Source organism: Drosophila montana, unplaced genomic scaffold, assembly GCF_035044405.1.
Source record: "Drosophila montana isolate Dmon_TW-CO22-7 unplaced genomic scaffold, ASM3504440v1 contig_2438_1, whole genome shotgun sequence".
NCBI lineage: Eukaryota > Metazoa > Arthropoda > Insecta > Diptera > Drosophilidae > Drosophila > Drosophila montana.
In genome coordinates, this window is record NW_026997315.1 from 2750965 (window position 1) to 2766920 (window position 15956).

Genomic DNA, 15956 nt, shown 5'->3' on the forward strand with positions numbered 1-15956 from the left:
GGGATTTACACACGCATGTATAGGATGTTAAATACAAAAATATATATATAAAATATCATCCAAACTCGCAGCCGATGCATTAAAGCAAACTTTTAATGTGCTGCATTTTAATACAGCCGATGCGAATTTGCTATTTTTATTTTGCTGCTTGGAACATGTTGCAAGTGCAGCAGTCTAGTTGTGACTACTTCCATTTGCAATATGCCACAAACAGCAAAGGTCAAAAGAGGCTAACACCGGGACACAATTATCCCGATGTAGTCCTCGTAAATTTTTGTAACTAGAAGCTACATTAATAATCGCAATTATGATATAACACAAGTGCTCTTCTTCTTCTCTGGCTTAGGCTCCGGTCTTGGCGACGGCCTTGGAGCCGTACTTTGCCAGGACGTGCTTTGGCCATAGAATGGTGGTGGTCGTTTGTATTCATCGGCTAATCTTCGTGGACTTGACCGCGTTTCATCGTCGAGTACCGTGGGCGACTGTTGGGCGCTCTCAAAGCGCATATAACCCGTGGGAATGTAGCTGTACTGAGTGCTGCGTCGCAGACCTGGACTGTCCGGCGGTGCACTGGGCGCATATGGTAACTCAAGCGCCTCATGGGCCACAGTTACTGAAGTGACTGTACGAGCTGTCGAATTGTTGTGATGAATACTGGCGCTGAGACCAAAAACAGTTGTTGCCGGTTGGCTGGCGGAAGTAGACGCCACAGCTTTGGGCTGCTCATTAACGGATAAACGCTGCATGTCTGCTTTAATGGAGCGCACTGTAGCGGAATCATTGTCCACATAACGCGGTACGCTGGGCAGCTCGTCGAACAGCTTGTCCAGGTCCGATTTTTTAGCCTGCTGAGCCTGGCCGCTCAGTTTTAGCAGCTCAGCCTTACTGTAGCCAGTCTTTGTGGCCGCAGATAAGGGAACCTTGTTGTGTATGTTAGCTGAATATATAAAAAAAAATATAATATGAAATACATACGAAATATATAAGAAATATTTTATGAATGTGAAAAGCGAAAAAAAAAATAAAATAAAATAAAACCAGAGAAATGTGTGCATCAGGATCAGTGTGTGACTAATTAGTTAGCCAAATGCTTATATCACGAGCATGATCAAAAGATGCGAATGCCAATTTATTATAAACATGGACGGTAGGTATTGGGTGTATTACAATTGAATCTGCAATTGCTTCTCTTTTATCTGACTTGCTGGCGAACTTGGACTTGGATGCTTAAAAACGGCAGTCAATTGTTTTACGCCAACAACTAAAGCCGGGGCGCCTCATGTCATGTAATGCATATATGATGTATGTATACATATATATGTATATATATACATATATATATATACATAAATATATATATATATATATATAAAGGATGTGAATATATGACGTATTTGAAATGTGTACGTCGATCTTGAAAACTTCTAAAACGTATGCGCTATGGACAATCTAGATCGATAGTGTTTGATCCACTCTCGCTTATCCATATTATGGGATCATTCGAAATGCTAAAGATCCAGCATAAGCATTTGTATATAGGCATTTATGATCGCTGTCATGATTTCTTTGGTTTCTTTGGTGATGATATTGATAATTATGACAACGATTATTACTTCGCTTGAATGTCTGTCCCAATGTCTGCGCGTCCTCATGTGTTGCATCTGTTGGCTGTTGGCGATTATTATTACAGCCAGAACGCATTAGATTTACAGATGGAGTGGCCGAACCGTTCGCCTCGTTCGTCTTATTATCATCCGGATAATAGGGCGAACCGACGAGCGTTTTGCGATCCCGGCACATGTCGATGATATGACGAAATTCCTGATTTTTGCTTAGCGTGCGCGGATTACCAATTAAGATAAGCAAGGACATGGGACGTGATAGTAAAACGTTCAAACGCTGCAAGAGATTTTAGATTAGACTTCAGCTTACACTTCATTGATATTCCCACTTACGCGACTATTATTAAGGAAGCCCAACTTTTCCGTAAATGAGCGCACAAAAGAAACAATTATAATTTGCTTCTCCTTGCCTTGGAACAGTTCAACAGAGCCACAATCGATTTGATGCCAGTTGCGCATGTTGAGCTGCTCCTGGATGCGCTGATACTGATTCTTATATGGCGATATAATGCCAATATCCGTTTGGGCCAGCTTCTCACCATTGATGCCAAAGTACATCAAATCCTTTACATAGTCCATAACTGCATCTATTTCCTTATTGTTGCAGAGGCTGCGATCAGAATCGAATATGATAAACTATTGCATTAGCATGTGAATCGTATGACCAAATACGTACCTTAGCGAACTTTGGGAGTTCATGGTCGTGCCAAAAACCGAGTGAAACATTATGGGAAAATGTTCGTTGGGCGTATGAAACCAGTTTCTAGCAAGGCATACATTTCCTATAATGAAAATAAAATAAAGTAAATTTTAACAGTAAGAAACTTTGTAATGGGCAATAAAGAGTATGCTAGTTAAGTGCAAATGTAGAAAGGAGGCATCTCCAACCACATTTAAGGTACAATAAAAAGCAATCCCAACGGACGCACCAATTAGACGGACAACCCTCTTGGGAGGGACATTAAGCCAGGCCATACTCAAGCCACTTTTGTGAATCGGACATATACATTTCGCTGTATACACATTTTTACTCAGCAAAGCCAATATACCAAATAGATAATATATATAAATCTTATAGACCCAAAATCTTTCCTTGAATAGACATTATCCGAGTAGAGCAGGCCAATAGATCGACTTATTTGATGAACTAATTTATTAAAATTTTTATCTCTGAGCCCTCTTCATATCAAACTTAAATTCGTATTGGATGTATGCATTACATTGACTCACCTAGTGCCGCCTCCGATTTCAATTCGCTATTGTAGTAGAGATCACTGTAGAGCGAGACAATTTCGGGATGGGAACGATAGTTACGTCGCAATCGTGTCTGTACGGCTGCATTGTAATCACCATTCTCGTCCAAGCGGTAGCACTCACGCTGCAAGAGACGCTCGAATAGCGAAACGCCCAGTCCCCAATCTCCGGCACGCTGCGATTGCAGTACCGGTCCCAATTGCTTATGATCGCCAGATAGGATTAGATTCGTAGATGGCGCTATGGTACAGGTTATGCCCATAAGCACCTCAGCTTCTGTTGAGGCGGCCGCCTCATCCACGAATACATGAGAGAATACGCTGCGTTTGTCCTCGTCACGGCCGAAGCCACCCGTTGATAGTTTGCCCGCCAAACTGAGGGTACACACCACAATGCGATAGTCGTGGACTGCCTGCACATCGGGATAAAAGTGTAGGGCATACATATTCGAGTATTCCAACAACAGATCATCAATATTATCGATGCGACGATCACAGCTGGCGGCAAAGATGCGCGTCAACGGACGCGCCTGACTGGGCACCTTGGATATGGAACGCAATAGACGCAATGCTATCTCATCGCAGGCCGTATTCGAGCCGGCCAGCACCAAAATATGGGTCTCTGGTCGACGCACATACAACTGATAGATGGCCTCACAAATTGTTGCCGTTTTGCCCGTACCGGGCGGACCAAACACAATGTAGGGGGCTGGCAGCCTATCTGAAAATGCAATTTGTTGCACCGCCTGCTGTTGCTCCGGATTACGACCAATATGCTCATTATGTAGGCACAGAGCGCCATTAGCCACCGGCTGTCTGTTAATCGTAGCGGGAAAGAGCAGACGCTGCACATGCTCCGCATTGGTCAGCTTTAGCTGATGGAGCGCACGATATTGGTAGCGTAAAACGGCGCGGACTGGCCGAAAGAGTAGAGCATATGTGGTATTATCTGGCAGATGACGATCGCAGGTAATATTGACGCGCTGCGTCGATACGCCCAGGATGCGGGCAAAATAAACGCGCGGCTCACGACGCTCCTTTTCCGGTACGCCAAACTGCTCGTTTATCTTATGGCCCCATTGGACAAGCGTATCGAAATCCTTCAGCGCCAACTCCAATACCAGAGTATTATTATCCAGCAGCTGGCGTATGCTGTTCGCCTTGCCCGATTCTGGCTGACCGCCGTTTGTGCAGCGTTCATTAATAATTAATACATCGTCGCCGGGCGACAGGACATCCTCGGCGCTTAAATTTCTCGAATTTGGCTGCAACTTAACGGACAACTCTTTGCCAAACTGATGCAACTCCATTTTGGATTGCTTGAGTGCCACATAGCACTGCAGCCGCTCAATATCCTCCACCTGGAGCAGGGTGCGCAGTGTGCCATGCAAATTGCGTTGCGTAAATTCACGTCCCAGCTCACAATAGTTGCGATACTCCTTATTGTAATCCGCCAAACGGATCTGAGCATCTTGTGCATCACGTTTCAGTGCACTGACCACCGTTGGCGGTGGTATTGCCGGCTCCAAGCGGCCGCCACGAAATAGCTTTTTATTGGACAGCCGATAGGGATTCACATTGAAACTGGCCTTGGGTAATGCCTCGGTGCGCATGAAATGATGCTGTTCCACATAATGATGACGCTTCCCGTCCACCAGCTGACTATACCCGATCACAATCGGCTGTTCGCGCAGTATCATAAAGACGTGCGAGTCCACAAAGAAGATCAGTTGTCCACTCTCGGTCACCTCAAGCGGCAAACGATTATTGTAGACGTAATAAAACTGACGCGACTGCACAATAATGAATTTCTCAATCGTAATATCCTTTAGTTGTGTCTCCAGCGTAAAGCCAAAATAATGGCTGTCCACGCACGTCTGATACGACAGCCTCAGCATGGGCTGGAAACTGCAATAGATAAAAGAAAATGAGGACACATTAACATTGTTATATTCAATTGGGATCTTATAATAATGGTTATTAATATTTAAAAACAAAAATAAAAACCATCAACCATATAGTAAGTCAAAAGTACTTTGAAGTTGGGCAGCAGAAAAGACAAATTGAAGCTGGATAAAATTAAACAAACTTTGTTATATTGATGCTTAAAATATATATAAACAAACATCTACAACCAGAAACCATTTACATTAATACCTTCAGGTTTATAATCGTATACATATGTATTTTCATTGAGTCAAGAAAACAATTGTTTATAAACATTTAAAGACAGCCATCGAAGATGCACACTTATATATCATTAGGTTGGGAATTAACTATATACATAAAAATTCAAGCGGCAAATTATCTTCAGCCATTGAAACCAAAAGCAGACTTTAAACAGGAATGAGTAATACGTATAAAAATAAAGTAAAGCATGTCAACTGATAACACAAAATAAGGGGAATATATATACAAATATGTATGATTACATATGTATAAATTTCTTTATGTACTTATCCATGTTTGTGTAAGTATGTATGTGTGTCTGCATGCATGTGTGTTCTATTTTACCAAATAGAAGATGAGATTCCCACTGCACTACTAGTTTATAAAAAAGTATTTTGTATTGCTTTTCTATGCGATTCTCATGAATTCAAGTGTGACTTGCATGTCTTCATGCTTAGATTGTGTTATATTAACAAGCGTGTTGGAAATAGCCACATGTATGTATGTACATATGTGTGTATGTATATATGTGTGCAAGTTTGTATGTATGTGTGTGTATATGTGTGCATACATATTATATATGTTTGTATGTATGTATGCATGTTTGTATGTATGTATGTATATACGGTTGTAAGTAAATATGTATGTGTGTATATGTATGTGTGTATATGTATGTATACACATGTATGTTTGTATGTATGTCAGTGGTTTTTTTGTATGTGTGTGTATATGTATATGTATATGTATATGTATGCATGTACACCTCATTCTGTTACCATGGTTTTTTTTTTAAATAAAAAATTTCTTAATTTTTTTATACGATTTTAAACCATTTAGCACGATTCAAATTTAGGGGAATTCCCTTTTTGTGGATACAAGCAAGTTTATTGGTCAGAGCAATTGTAAATAGCACAAATTTAGTGGAATTTCCTTTTTGTACAAATTTAGTTGATGACAGCCATTACCTTAAAAATTGAATAACCTATTATTTTGTTAACAACATAGCTGTTTTACATAATTTACATTACTTTTAAGTTTAGAGTGCATATATATTTTTTTCTTCCATAACTATGCTTGAGTAAATACACATTATAAATGTGATTTAATAAAGTAAACATGAATACTTGCTCTACCCTACCTCTACCCTGGAAAAACAGAATTAGGTGTATGTGCATATGTTCGCATGTATGTAAACATGCGAATGTATGCGAAGCTTTCGGCAGGCACACTCGTCTGTTTCTATATGCTTAAAAATACATATTAATGTGCAAGTTATTAATTTCCAAGTTATAAACTACATTTTTTAGGCTATAATAAAGCATGCAATTATTAATTTATATGTAAAAGTTGCACAAACATATGTGTCTGGTGTACGCCTCCAACTGATATAAACTCTAAGCATATGAAGTGAGCGATGCCCTTTCATGTAGAATCTAGATTATATCTAGATCCGAATACGTTTAGTAGTGCATCCAGATTTTCAAATTAAAGCCAACTCATAAATGTTATAATAATATCGCTAATTTCTACTCCACCAGCTTACTGACTATCTCTTGGGGACAACAAACTTAAGAGAAGATTACAGTACACATACATGCCTTGTTGATAATATTCTACTGTGGCACTTACTATTTTGTCATTTTCTGCAACGACTCAAAGTCCGACTCATCGCCATGGTATTCGATGTGTTCCTCGTACTTCTCAATGCTATCAAAATTACACTGACAAATGTAGCAACCCATCGAACTCAACTCAAAGTCCACATTGCGTTCTTGCTTTTGAGTCTTCTGGTATTTTAACGGTACCGGTTCCGCATTTTCATCCAGCACATATTCTGTAACAAACGAGCATATAGAAATGAATAACATAAACAAAAGTGTTCTAGTCGAAAGTGCCCAACTAGCTGCTACCCTGTACCCAGTTATAGTGTCTAACTGTTATATAGAAGTAATGCTTTGAGCAACCAAGGCTTATTATCGATATTTAACGATTTAGATGTAATGTGTATATGTTTTGCGTGGGGGTACGGGGTTTGCAGACGAAATGTTTGGAAGGGAAATATTTACTTTGGGTAATCGGACCGTCCTTCGTAGAGTCCGTCACATTGCTGACAGCAGCAAGATCATTTTGCCGCTGCTTTTCGTCAATTGCATTATACTTCTCCTTGCGAAACTCCATCAGAGCTAGGCTCTTGATGCGGTAATTGGAGTCGCCGCGCGGTGTGTTCATCAAGAAGTTTGTACGCTGCAACAGCGAACCAATCTGTAAATAAAGAGAACCGCAATTGTATATTATTGTTATAAACTTGAATATGCATACATACATACGTACATATGTCCATAGCGAATTGGTATTTCGAATTGTAATCGAGTGTGGTTTTATATGTATGTATATAGTACGTGCTATCAGTCATTGTTTTATTCAAGTGTTTTCTTTGTTGTCAAAAATACATAATATAGATAAAGACAAAGGAAGTTACAAACCAAATAAAATAAAATATTAACTTGCAAAAAGGGGAATACCAGGAATTCGGCAGCTGCATTTTGTATACAAATCTATATTACCTTAATAATGTTTTTGGGTTTTGTCCATTATTTTTCTTTGAGCGAAGAAATATCTTAATACACATTTTAAAAAGCAAAAAGTCACGCCACGTTTCGACAGCGGCTATGCTTCTTCCGTCCCTTGGGCCCACATTATGAAAAATTCATTCTTAAATAACTTACAAGTTTATTGTACGATTATTATGAAACCTTTAAGGCTTTAAGATGGTTATTAAATGAGTTTGTACCAGAAATATTTGCCAAGCGTCTAAAATAGAACTAGACTAGGACTAGAACGACTCGGCTCCTCGAATATACATATAGACTATAACATGTATAATTATACTGCCCCTATCTTCTACCTATTAAACACATTTGCTTAACTTGGCTATTTATAAATACATACATTGCAAGCTAGAGCATATACTTAAATTAATCTAAATCCGTTTTTAATCTCCTCGTTAGTAGACTTCCCTGTCAAACAATGCATTGGATAACCGGCTCAGGCACGCGCTTCAGAGTTTACCACAGCTGAGCGCAAATCAGCAACAACAACTTCAACAATAGCCCGGCTATAATCTAGCGCTTTAGTCTGGCAAAACCCAAACTACGGCAAACATATGACTAACAGATTTCATTGAGACGCCGACGGGTGGTAAAGAGTGCGAGCTGATAAAGCGAGGCACATGCTGAGAACTGACGATAGTCAAAATAAAGGGAAGCGAAATTGAGAGCGGTTAGGTGACAAAGAAAGCAACGGTTCTAGATTTATTACTATAATATGAAAAGTGTCAAGCTGTATGTCAAAGTGTCAAATACAGTAAACATACAGTATAGTAAAATGTAAAGCATATGTTAACCTAATGTTTTTTATTTTTAATGGTGATTTTTGAATAATCAACTAGCAAACTGGCGAATTTATGACAGATAATAATGTTTGCAGTAATTTTATAATTTTTTAAAAAAAGGTTTATAATAATAGCTTTTTTAAATAAACCATAAAATTTGAATGCAGCATTAATAAAATTGAGAATTTCAGAAATTAGACTCGGACAAAGATAAAAATCAGAATTTTCTTAAAAATCCTGTTTTTGAAGACTTGGTAGTAGTATAGTAGTAGTAGTATAGTATAAAAGTAGTAGTGAAAATATATTTATATATTGCATGAAAAATAGTTTGGTTCAGAAAATTTTTGGGACAAGAAACTGTCTGTAACTGAAGCAATCAAAATATATTATATTACTAGCGGGTATTACCCGGCCTTGCCCGTGGCACGTATGTTATAAAATCAATGTTCTCAAAAAAATTTGAAATGATTTTGAAACTGATCGGACGGTAAACAAATAACTTTCCCAAATCCCAAATCGCTGAAACACGTAATCATTACATTCTTATGTAGAGCTTTGAAAATAGGTTTGAAGCAAATCGGACACAATTTAAAACTTTTCCCAAAAAATCTTTGAGCCGCATTCCACCCGAAAAAGTTTGGATTCTGCGAAAAGTGTGAAACACGTCTCAAATGATTTTTCTTATAGATCTCTGGAAATGAATTTGAGCGCGAAACGTCACCCACCAAATCGTTGACCTCCATTTCCACCAAGGAGGAACGTATTTTTCGAAAAGTGTGAAACACCCCTCAAATGAATTTGAGCAAAGATCTTTGAAAATAAGTTTGAGGCCGATCGGATGGTAAACAAAAAAGTTACATACAAACGTTTTTCGCGATTTTGCCACACTTGCGGGTGGAATTTCCCGAAACCCCGTCTTAACGTGCACCTACATCACATAAGGTAGCTACAGTGAAAATTTCAGCTTCCTAGCTCTTACGGTTTGTGCTGTGCGTTGATCACCAATCAGTCAGTCAGTCAGTCAGTCAGTCAATCAGTCAGTCAGTCAGTCAGGACAAACAGTTTTATATATAGAGATTAGCCAACATATTAAATATATATTAACCAACATGTTCAGCTAATTACACGACAAGCGAAAATTCGTATATTAAGGTTTTTTTGTGCTATGCGCTACTTACATTATAAGCTCCATTGATGGAGAGCTTGATGCGCAGTTCTGCGCTGTTGGGCTCCCACAGTAGATGCTGTTCAAATTCCCTGCGCAGCGTGCGCTTATCCACATACCAGCTGCTGCGGGCGCTGATCACTTGTTTTTCCGCCATCTTGAGCAAAAAGCAACCAATCAGCTCACGTTCTAAGGATATTTTTGGCCATTAATAGCTTTACATTTGTTAGTACTGTTAAAAGCACTTACCCCATGGCCTTCGTTGCGGCATACCATAGAAATCGGCATTGTTGCTGTTGGTGTTTTTGTTTAGATTTAAGACTGTTGTAGCGGGTGGCGTCGCTGGCGGCGTCAAAATTGAAGGTGGCATTGTTGCTGTATTTGTTACTATGTTTAATCTATTGGCAGGGATCGCCTTCTTTTGGCCATTGGCCTTTTTTTGGATTTTATTTTTTGTCATTGTAAATACGTACAAAAGGACAAAAATGCTATGCACAACACACACACGCGCGATCTATCACACACACATACACACACAAACAAACACACACACACAAACACTCACTCACAGTAAGGGCAAAAAAAAAAATGATCGCACTCTGGATTCTGGTTTCTAAACTGCAATTAAATATTATATACTTTTTTATTTGAGTTGACAGTGCAACGCTCACACACACACACACACACAGAGAGAAAAAATTACTATGCGCAAAATTTCGCGTATTTATTTATTGGCAAGAAGAAAATCGACCTGCGCGTCACAATTGTTAAACGGTTAATGACGACAACGACACAGTGGCCGCTGTGCTAATATACTCAGAAATGCGCTTTGATATTGACCTGACAACTCTACGTCACAAGAGATCGGCCGATGTGCTGATTCACTCACTCTTGGGAGAGAGCGTTGGGGTCGGCTGTGTACGTGTGCGTATGTGTGTGTGAGATCGTTTTGGGAAGTGTGCGTGTGCTTCATGTAACGGTAAATAAAGGCAATTTGTTGCAGCGTTGCCGTACAAAGGCACACAGTCATGTATACGTACACATGCATACGTATATATACACTTACCACTGCGAATTTTTGTTTGCGATAAAAACATGCCACGCCTTCTTAAAATGTATTGTATGTATATATTTTTGTCTGTATTTTTTGGTATGTATTAAAATGTTGCGTATAACACGATTTAAAATAAAACTGAATTCAACTTGTTTGTGTGACTTAAAATGCGTTCTAGTTGTGAAATTACTTGGGGACACAATATGTAGGTAAATATGTTTTGTGAGAATGAAGAGACGCACCAAGAGCTTGCAAGTATAAACCGGGAAAGAACCGAACTTCGACTGAATTACTTTCGCTGGTGCTAGCCGTAACTAGTTATCTGCGCGCTTGCGGTGTGACCAGCTTTTGCGATCGTGATAAAACCAAGGTGTAGTTTTTTTTGTATCATGGCTGGTCACATTGCGCTGCAATTGGAAAAATGTATTTGAATGTGCATTTCAGCGTTTAACGATTTATTTTTATTTTTACAAACTAATCTTACAGCTCTAATAAAATGTTGATAAGTAAAAACTGTTATTTCTTAGCCAGCTTTAGCTTCTCGGACCCAAATATAACGCCCGTGTCGACCAGCTTGCGTTTCATGGCAAACGGGTTGACCGAATTAAGAGGTGTGCGTTGCTCTCCATCAGCTGCAGCTGCCTTGGAATCGCCTGGCTGTGACTCGGACTCGCCAAATAGGTTCTCCTGTGTGTCCAGCGGCGAGGTGGTTTCTGGCGTACCCGGACGTGACGCTGCTGCCGCCTTGAATAGATTTGGCGTGTTGGAGAAACGTTTTAGTGCGCCGCGCTTGGAGGCGCTTAGCTCCATGGCCTTGGGCGCCAGTTTTGGCGTCACAGCTTGCGTTGGCGCCATGGGCAGCACAATGGTTGCTGCAATGCCATTGGCGCCCAGCAGCTGCTGCTGCTTGCGTGCCTCGCGCACCGCTTCCAATTGCGGCAGCAACTCACACAATCGATCCGAGAGATGAATGCGGCCGCGCTTGGAGGCGTATTTAACAGCCAGCTGGAGTAGCTCAGTGCAGGCAATGGACTCAATTAGTTCGCGTGCGCGCGTCTCGCATTCGTTGCTGCAGGCCAAGGCGAACAGCTTGATAGCTGTCTCCTTTTGCAGCTTCTCAGCGCCTTCCAGCTGCATTAGGCTAGCGCGCAAGAGCGTGTCCTCTAGTTCGGATTTCTCCATCTCAATGTCACAGAGCGGCAGCTGCATGCGCAGCTCCTGCAGCATGGGACGCGGATTGGTCATAGGATACGAGCTGCCACGGCACAGCACAGCCTCAATGATCTGTCTGCGCTCCGAAAGCGCGATTATAAAGTAGTTATTGGATACACTAGAGCTTTGTTTCATGGTGTCGCATATGGGAAACCAAGCATTACTTGCACGCCGATATAGCTGCACCAGGCCCATGTTATCCGCAAAACAGGGCGAGCCCACGTCCGAAAAGCCTAGCCAGTTCAGTTGCCGTCCCGGCGTCAGCGGCACAGGAAGCTGCTCCACGCGCAAACTTAAGCCACTGATATTTATCAGCATTGCTGCCAGATGTTGTTGGGTTTCGCTGCTGCCGGCGGCATGGTAAACACACAGTACGCTATGCTCATGCCCGGCAAGCGCCAGCACCGGTCCTGGTATGGTCAACACTTCACGCTGTGTGCCCATGACAGTGAAGAGGCGCAGAAAATGATTACTAGTGGCCGCGGCAATTAGATGGCTGGTGGCTACCAGAGCCTCCACACTTTCGCAATCCGGCAGGCTGAGCGACCATTCCTTATTACCGGCAGCAGCCAAAGCTATGACCACCAGTTTGCTGCTCTCTGTGGAGGCCAATGCTAATGCGCTGCGGCTGACACTGGCTAGATTATGCTGATTATAGTTGTTGCTCAAGTGCAGCGCATGATGCACGCTGGCATCATGGAATTCCACATCGATGGCACCATCACCGGTGGGCTCTGTGTGCGCGGTAACAATGCCAACATCATTCCAAGCCAAATAGCGATGCTCCAAATCGTTTGGTGTAGCGCCTGGCTGAAAGGCCGTCTGTTGCTTGAAGAGCTTTAGCTGTGGGGCAGGCGGTGCCGCGCTACTGCTGGCGAGGGAGTGCTTGGAGTGCTCATCGTCTAAGGCATCCGGCTCCACATAGGCAGCGTTGCTCATAACTTTGCGCTTTAGCTGCTCCAGGCTAACGCCATCGCCGTCATCAGCGTCCGCCATATTCTCATCATCGCCCTGCTCAAATTCAAAGCCAGTGCCCGTCAGGAGTTCATCCTCCTCTGCCAGCTCACCGTCTGGCCCATCCTGCGGCTCTTCGTCGCCCAGAAATATGGTGCCCAATTGGCCCGTTGCATCGCAATAGGCCAACTCATCCACATTGACCGGATTCCAGGCCAAGCACGTGATGGCTTTGCAATCACTGGGCGGCGCCTCCACCTGCAGTGCCTTTCGCCGCGCCACATCAAATATGCTCAGCTCACCGCTGGTAGTGCCCGCTGCCAGACGCTCGCCATTTGGCGAGAACTGACAGCAACTGTAATTACTCGAGACGCGCTCGTCCTGCAGTCTGTAGGCCTCCTCCCAGTTGGATGTATTCAGAACAATCAGCTCCTTGTCGAGCGCATAGGCCAATTGTTCGCCGCGCTGTGGCTCAAAGCTGGGCGTGCCAAACAGACTAGCGCTCTCAAAGCTATTGACACGCGGCAAGCCGGCCAGGCTCTTCAGCTCCACGCCTGTCTCAAAGTTCCACACCTTGAGCTGACCATCGCCGGCCACAGAAACCAACAGCTGGCGCTCTGCGTACACATCCAATGCCAATATGGGTCCCTTGTGCCCCTCCAGCGTTGTTTCGGCGCCGGCATTGTCACCATGTAGCACCTTAATGCTGGTATCCTCGCTGCCCGCGGCTGTATACTGCCCACAGACGCGCAGACACGTAGCAGGCGCAGTGAATCGCATCAGAATGCCATCGCTGTCCATATCCGGAAATGTGTACGCGTGCACCGTATTGCGGTCTGTGGACGCCAACAGACGGCTGCCCGTATGCGCAATACTCATGACAAACTCGCCCAGGCAGGTGGAGCGCGGATCATCGTCGCTGATGCAGGTCCAGTGGCGTATATCGCCATCAGTGCCGCAGGTGATAATGAAATCCCCTTTGGGCGTGTACAGCAAGCCTGTGTAGCCGTTAGTGTGCGCATAGCGCAGCGAACTGCGCGAAAAACTCATTTTTTATTATTAAATATTATATGAGCTCCGATCCTCACTCTTACAGCGTTTCGCGCCAAAACAAAACTAAACAGTGTTGGACAGCGTGAACTGCCGAACACTGTGCATCACTGTTTCCCCAGTTTTGCAAAAAGGCAGATACGCAGCTCATTTGCATTTGTTTTCGTATGAAAAAATGTACCTAATTTAATTAATTATAAAGGTTATATATAAAAAAAAGTATTAAGAAAAATAATACGTACATAAATAAAACATAAGACTAAGAGTAATTTTCACTTGACATTTAACAGGCGAATGATCCAAACTCAACTTGCACGAACAGCGTACTTGGCCTACAAGAAATCAGCTGTTCTCTGTGTTATTATTTCGGTAGCTGTTGCCGGCCTTACGGCATAATAAATATTAAATAATGCTAAAAACGTGTACGAAACGCTTAACAAACAATTGTGGTGCTTGGCGTTGCCTTGCAACGCAACCAACGTACATGAACATCTTCGATAGAAATACAAAGCGACTGCAAAAGGAACGCGCCGCGCTGAGGTGAGATCCGCTCGTAGTCCAATTGAGTCTAGCTAACAGTGTTGAATCCTTTACAGCGCAGATGTGGCGACGTATGATTATTTAAAGGAGGAGGTAGGCTTTCGTCTAGCGGATCGCGTGTTTGACATTAAGCGCGAGTTCAAGGCAGCTGCCGATATTGGCTGTAATCGCGGCTATATATCCAAGCACATACTCGCCGAGTGCGTGGAGCACCTGACACTGACCGACACGAGCGCCACAATGCTGGATCAGGCGCAGGGCACACCAGGACTGAAAATGCGCAAACTGCTGCAGGACGAGGAACATTTGGATGTGGGTAAACCCGCACAACTCGAACTGTAAGCTGGATAATAAGCACTTTTTGCCTTTGTAGTTTGAGGAGAACTCGCTGGACTTGGTCATATCCAGCTTGAGCTTGCACTGGGTCAACGATTTGCCCGGCTGCTTTGCGAGCATTAAACGCAGCCTGAAGCCTGATGGCGTGTTCATAGCGTCACTGTTTGGCGGCGATACTTTGTTTGAGCTGCGCTCCTCGCTGCAACTGGCCGAGCTGGAGCGTAAGGGTGGGATCGCACCGCATGTTTCGCCCTTCACACAGATCCGCGATATTGGCTCGCTGCTGAATCGCGCCGGCTTTACCATGCTGACAATTGATACAGACGAGCTGGTCATTGGCTATCCCAGCATGTTTGAGCTAATGTGGGATCTCAAGGGCATGGCCGAGAATAATGCCGCCTTCAATAGGCCGGCGCATCTCAGTCGCGAGACGATGCTGGCGGCCAGCGCCATATACAAAGAGCTCTACGGCAAACCCAATGAAGAAGGCGTACCGGCGACATTTCAAATTATCTACTTAGTAGGCTGGAAGCCGGGTCCCAATCAGCCTCAACCGCTGCCGCGCGGCACAGCCGAGGTATCGCTTAAGGATCTGGGCTCCATTGTACAAAAAGGCGGCAAAATCAAAATAGATCCCGATACCTGAACCTGTAGTCTGATAAAAACGTTACAATAAAATTCGAGTTTAAAGCTTATTATTAAACGCACTTGGAAAATTTAATTTACAATCAACTTGTAACTTAAACAAAAAAAAAAAGAAAAAACATGATTTGAGAAAGCAAAAGTATCTTGTTTATAAGACGAACTTAGGGCGCAGTTCTATTTCATTTGTTTTACGTGCGTGCTAAACTTAAATTATGCATATACATAGTTGTTTTTTTCTTTTTAATATAAATTACTTAAAGTTAAGTATAAATTTGCATAGTTAGGCATACATAACTATACATATAGATAATCATAATCATAATCATTCGTTAGCTCTTGTTATTTATCAACTCACTTGCTTATATTTGGTAGCACTTGTTATATATTTCATGGACGTAACTTTTTATTTTTTGTTTTGTATTTTTTTTAACGTTGCTTTGTATTTTGTTTGGTACGTATATACAAGTACAATTTACAACATGTCTATAATAACTATAATTTATTAATATATATATTTTTATTTCTATAGCTATATTGTTGTTCAATATGCAATTGATGATTGGTT

At 42.3% G+C, this 15956-nt stretch overlaps 3 protein-coding genes across 6 annotated transcripts; 1 reads left to right on the top strand and 2 right to left on the bottom strand.

Moving 5' to 3' along the window:
- Positions 1–139: 139 nt before the first annotated feature.
- LOC135428154 (uncharacterized) lies at positions 140–10850 on the bottom strand. Of its 3 annotated transcripts, none has more exons than XM_064681972.1 (10): positions 10667–10850; positions 9850–9975; positions 9614–9789; positions 7111–7306; positions 6674–6878; positions 2853–4783; positions 2299–2404; positions 1956–2232; positions 1614–1899; positions 140–937 (listed from the first exon to the last, which is right to left on the bottom strand). In XM_064681972.1, the coding sequence occupies exons 1-10, from the start codon at positions 10695–10697 to the stop codon at positions 306–308; spliced, it is 3966 nt and encodes a 1321-aa protein (XP_064538042.1). In that variant the 5' UTR covers positions 10698–10850; the 3' UTR covers positions 140–305. The 3 variants fall into 3 exon arrangements, with proteins under 3 accessions (XP_064538042.1, XP_064538043.1, XP_064538041.1); XM_064681973.1 differs by having other exon boundaries at positions 141–937; positions 9850–10033; positions 10667–10846; XM_064681971.1 differs by having other exon boundaries at positions 141–937; positions 9850–10218; positions 10667–10845.
- A 238-nt stretch (positions 10851–11088) lies between these two features.
- Ctf4 (Chromosome transmission fidelity 4) lies at positions 11089–13931 on the bottom strand. Its single transcript, XM_064681974.1, has one exon. The coding sequence runs from the start codon at positions 13868–13870 to the stop codon at positions 11171–11173; it is 2700 nt and encodes an 899-aa protein (XP_064538044.1). The 5' UTR covers positions 13871–13931; the 3' UTR covers positions 11089–11170.
- Positions 13932–14214: 283 nt separating this feature from the next.
- Positions 14215–15441, top strand: LOC135428231 (arginine-hydroxylase NDUFAF5, mitochondrial). 2 transcript variants are annotated; one of them, XM_064682080.1, is made up of 3 exons: positions 14215–14410; positions 14467–14726; positions 14784–15441. In XM_064682080.1, exons 2-3 carry the CDS (start codon positions 14721–14723, stop codon positions 15390–15392), a joined length of 615 nt encoding a protein of 204 aa, XP_064538150.1. In that variant the 5' UTR covers positions 14215–14410; positions 14467–14720; the 3' UTR covers positions 15393–15441. The 2 variants fall into 2 exon arrangements, with proteins under 2 accessions (XP_064538150.1, XP_064538149.1); XM_064682079.1 differs by having other exon boundaries at positions 14218–14410; positions 14467–14722.
- Positions 15442–15956: the final 515 nt, after the last annotated feature.

What these genes read in the sequence shown, in the direction of transcription:
- LOC135428154 (XM_064681971.1), bottom strand. Translation starts at nt 10,060, where the DNA reads ATGACAAAAAATAAAATCCAAAAAAAGGCCAATGGCCAAAAGAAGGCG. An exon ending in CCATCAATGGAGCTTATAAT is followed by an intron (nt 7,307 to 9,613) that starts GTAAGTAGCGCA and finishes CTTTATTTACAG; the next exon opens with ATTGGTTCGCTGTTGCAGCG. An exon ending in GCTTCCTTAATAATAGTCGC is followed by an intron (nt 1,900 to 1,955) that starts GTAAGTGGGAAT and finishes AATCTCTTGCAG; the next exon opens with CGTTTGAACGTTTTACTATC.
- Ctf4 (XM_064681974.1), bottom strand. Translation starts at nt 13,870, where the DNA reads ATGAGTTTTTCGCGCAGTTCGCTGCGCTATGCGCACACTAACGGCTAC.
- LOC135428231 (XM_064682079.1), top strand. Translation starts at nt 14,280, where the DNA reads ATGCTAAAAACGTGTACGAAACGCTTAACAAACAATTGTGGTGCTTGG. An exon ending in AAGGAACGCGCCGCGCTGAG is followed by an intron (nt 14,411 to 14,466) that starts GTGAGATCCGCT and finishes AATCCTTTACAG; the next exon opens with CGCAGATGTGGCGACGTATG. An exon ending in AGGACGAGGAACATTTGGAT is followed by an intron (nt 14,723 to 14,783) that starts GTGGGTAAACCC and finishes TTGCCTTTGTAG; the next exon opens with TTTGAGGAGAACTCGCTGGA.